The 3,791-nt window shown below is 35.1% G+C and overlaps 1 protein-coding gene across 1 annotated transcript; it reads right to left on the bottom strand.

Moving 5' to 3' along the window:
• Window positions 1-1,814: 1,814 nt before the first annotated feature.
• Window positions 1,815-2,563, bottom strand: LOC145051923 (kirola-like). Its single transcript, XM_078999750.1, has 2 exons — window positions 2,301-2,563; window positions 1,815-2,164 (listed from the first exon to the last, which is right to left on the bottom strand). Exons 1-2 carry the CDS (start codon window positions 2,485-2,487, stop codon window positions 1,893-1,895), a joined length of 459 nt encoding a protein of 152 aa, XP_078855876.1. The 5' UTR covers window positions 2,488-2,563; the 3' UTR covers window positions 1,815-1,892.
• Between the last annotated feature and the right edge of the window lie 1,228 nt (window positions 2,564-3,791).

The raw sequence follows: 3,791 nt of genomic DNA, 5'->3' as shown, positions 1-3,791 counted from the left end.
GGAATTGAAAAGTGACATCATAAATATAGACGAGAAAGATAATATTTCCGATGAGACAACGATTAGTTGCATAAACATATGTTTTACGTGTTATTAACAGAAACTCAGTCTAATTAAATAATGATATATATTAATTTGTTTGAGTTACGTCCCATATCAAAGTTTAGTATTTTTTGTAGTGCCTAGTTAAATAATACAATATATATTAATTTGTTTGAGTTATGTCTCATGCGTGTTGCATAATGTTTACTCTTCTTTTGTAGTCGGCATTTTTATATTGCAACTTACTATTTTAGTATGTTAATTTATTATTGCTATCTTCTCTATATTATTTGTGTAGATTGATCATATATAGACAAATTAATGAATAATTTGTTTTAACTGGAAATCCAAAGACAGTCTCTCACAACACAAATTTGTGGGAAAACGAGAATACTGATACATAAATAATATCACAATACTTCAAAGAGATTCTTGTATATAATACTACACCGGCGCCGGGCATGTTTCTCTCCTTATTCACTATCTACGTATACGTACGCACAAGGCCGGTCCATAATTTTTTAATACCCTGGGCGAAAAAACTAAATAATGTCCCAATTCATATTAAATCCATAAACTTTATAAATTTATAACACAAAAATGCAATTGGTGTTTATTCAAACAAAATTTTATCCATATAACTAAAACATGCAAACTTCACTATAGCGATGTCTTAGTAAAACTTTAAACTATTATGTAGGAAAAAAATTGATACATTAAACTATGACAAACACACTACCCCAATTGTTATTACCTTAATTGTCAATATAATATCAAAATCAGAAAACAAAAAAACTCTAAAATCTTCATTCGTTTGTAATATAATCTCAAAATTGAAACAAATATTTTTAAAATTCATTGTCAAATTGAGAACAGGAAATTTTAACAGCAACATCAAAACATTTTTAAAATTGGCACAGCACACAATAAAGACAATCAACCTCAAAGGGCCATCAACTCCAAGGGCATAATTGTCAACCCAAGCTCTTTAATATGCTTTGAAACCAAAATTGAGGATATCAGTTTGACAATTAATATACACCTCTAGAACATCAAAGGCAGAACCGTCTAAATTGAAAAAATTCAATGAACACCGTAAAAAGTAAGCCAGGCAAACATTACCGCACAGCAAATTCCAAAGCCAAAAACCAACTAAAAACTGGAACACATAACACCTTTGGTAAAATTCCAAAGCCAAAAACATAACAAGGAAGAAACATCTAGAAAGACTTAGCAACAAATTGAAGACCGGGCTATTAGAGGCATATTAGGGGCATGATATCGGCAGTCGCAAAAAATGGAAGAAGAAACGGTATCCAAAAAAAGTTCTTCGTGTGTCCTTGACATAATTCGAGAGATAATGGATGAGAGTTTAAGGAAACCGAGAGAGAAGAGAGGAGAGTTATAGAAATTATGATTGTAGAGGGTATCGATTGAGTATCTGAATAATAGCCTCTTGACCAATCGGTGATTATAAAACCAATTGACTCTTCGATCTTCTACATCTTAACGTTTCGTCATTCTAGGCGACGATTAGGAAAACGGAACCATATGGAAACGAAACGAGATCGAAACGAAACGAATAAGCGACACCCTTAACTCATTTGGGCCAAATCCCTACAAAATTGAGATGATGGACTAAATTTATGCCCCTTTTCTGTTTGATGCCCTGGACCTCTGCCCAACTCGCCCAGGTATTGGGCCGGCTCTGCGGACGCAGTAATTTATTCTTTCATTCAAATGAAGAAACACACATACATGCATTCAGAGACTAAAAAAAGAACCTCGCTCCATTAATTTCCTTCTTTTATTAATTAATGTAGAAGTAGAAGTAGAAGTTGCAGAACTACTTAATTAGTGCTGCCATGGGCATCCAAATCCTTGACCAGATCACAAAGGTAGTCCATCATAGAAGTTGGATATGGTACACTCACATTAGGCTTCTCAAACACAAAGGTCCAAGTAGCCACCTGTCCATCACCCTTTTGTTCAACATGCAATATGATTGTAAAGCTCTTGTAAAGCTCCTCCACTAAATCTCCTCCGATTACCTTAAACACAGCCATGTGGTTTTCCTCATTCACTGCTTCAATTATCTGTTTACAAATTTTTCTTTTTCCCTCTTAATATTTTTCATGCAGAGATCAATGCAAAATAAATTATCGTTAGTCAGTATATACGTCATATATAGTTTTGAACTAATGATTCATGACGCATGTACTGAAATAACCAGAACTAGGATTTGGTGTATGAAATACCATGAGTGTAGTGCCAAGAGATGATAGATCCAACGGCTCCCCTTTCACCATCATGCAGTTCACAGTCATGAACCTTATTAGGGGCTATTGCAACTATCTCATGGGGGTTGTGCCTGAAGAGATCGTGGAATACATCTCCCTTCTTACTGATCTCTACATAACCAATTAACTTTCCAGATAGAGCCATCGATCTCTTATGTATGTAATGCCACAGCCCTTCAACCACTGATATAGAAGAAACAGTTCAGGAGTTTTTGTGGAAAATATGGCCGATCACAGTTGGCCTTATACACAAAATATTGGCTATTATTTTTTGCAAGTTCTTATCTCGCATTTAATATGGAAAACAGACATCTCATTAAATACTCACGTCACCTGGTGGTCGATAATCAAACGCGTAATTCAATGTGAAGTAATTGATGTCTTTCATGATTGAGTTGCACCATGTGAACACGTGGTGCAACCCTTGTACTCTACGTACCTTTTGGTTGCCCAGAAATTATGAAGCTAATGAACTGATGTTTTCCATGTCAGGATCAACGTCCAATAAGCTAATCATCATGATTGTTCATTTGTTCTCCATGTCGATCGGGATCAAATGCATTTTTGACTTGCAAGGTCAAATTATCGTTGATGTGCAACTTTCCATTTCTCATCTTCTTTCATTATGTGTCTGTGCTACTCTCTATTTCCTCATGGAAATATACGATTTTTCAAAGCAACTATGCATATAGTTTAGCAATGATTGAATTTCTCAATATAATTTACTCTTTATTTGGGTACAAGTTGCTCCCCAAAATGAAGCTGCATATTCTGATTTATTGATGTCAAAAGTTCGTTGGCACCATGTTTCTCATAGATAGGCATCTCTGGTCCAACCTCCTCGAATCGACATGCTCCGGCTGGGTCCAAAATTTCGGGCAATTTTTTTGGAAACGGAAAATATCATTAAAAAGGATCAACGATTAGCAAGAAACTAAATCGCGACCAAATAAAACAGTACAGAAACGAGAAACATAAAAAAAAAAAAAAAAAAAAAAAAAAAAAAAAAAAATTACAATGTGATAAGACTTAGATGGGCAAATGGCGAACAACTCCATTCAGCTCAACTACCGCAACCATGAGGACTCCTGTGCTTGCACCATATATATGACATAGAGATGATATTATTGGCTACTTTTGTTGGAGATGCAATAGTATTTCTGATGACTTTATCATTTCTGACCAACCAGATGTTCCATAGAAGGCAGAAAATCACCGTGCTCCCGATCGATTTCTTTTTAGGACAATTACCCCAGGAGGCAGCGAAATCAATAAGTTCTAAGACGTTTGAGAATCTCCTGTTGTACAATCCACACCATTTAAAGATCCAGGCTTGTACTTCTTTCGCAAACTCACAATTGACAAGAAGATGATCAACCGATTATGAATCATTATTGCATAATGAACATATCTGATGAGAGTGTTGTATTCCCCTAATTGCTAATGATT

This window comes from Lactuca serriola, chromosome 5, assembly GCF_051521515.1.
Source record: "Lactuca serriola cultivar US96UC23 chromosome 5, Lser_US96UC23_V15, whole genome shotgun sequence".
In the NCBI taxonomy this organism is placed as follows: Eukaryota; Viridiplantae; Streptophyta; class Magnoliopsida; order Asterales; family Asteraceae; genus Lactuca; species Lactuca serriola.
Note: the sequence above shows the minus strand (reverse complement) of the source record. Positions and strands in the feature narration are given on the sequence as shown.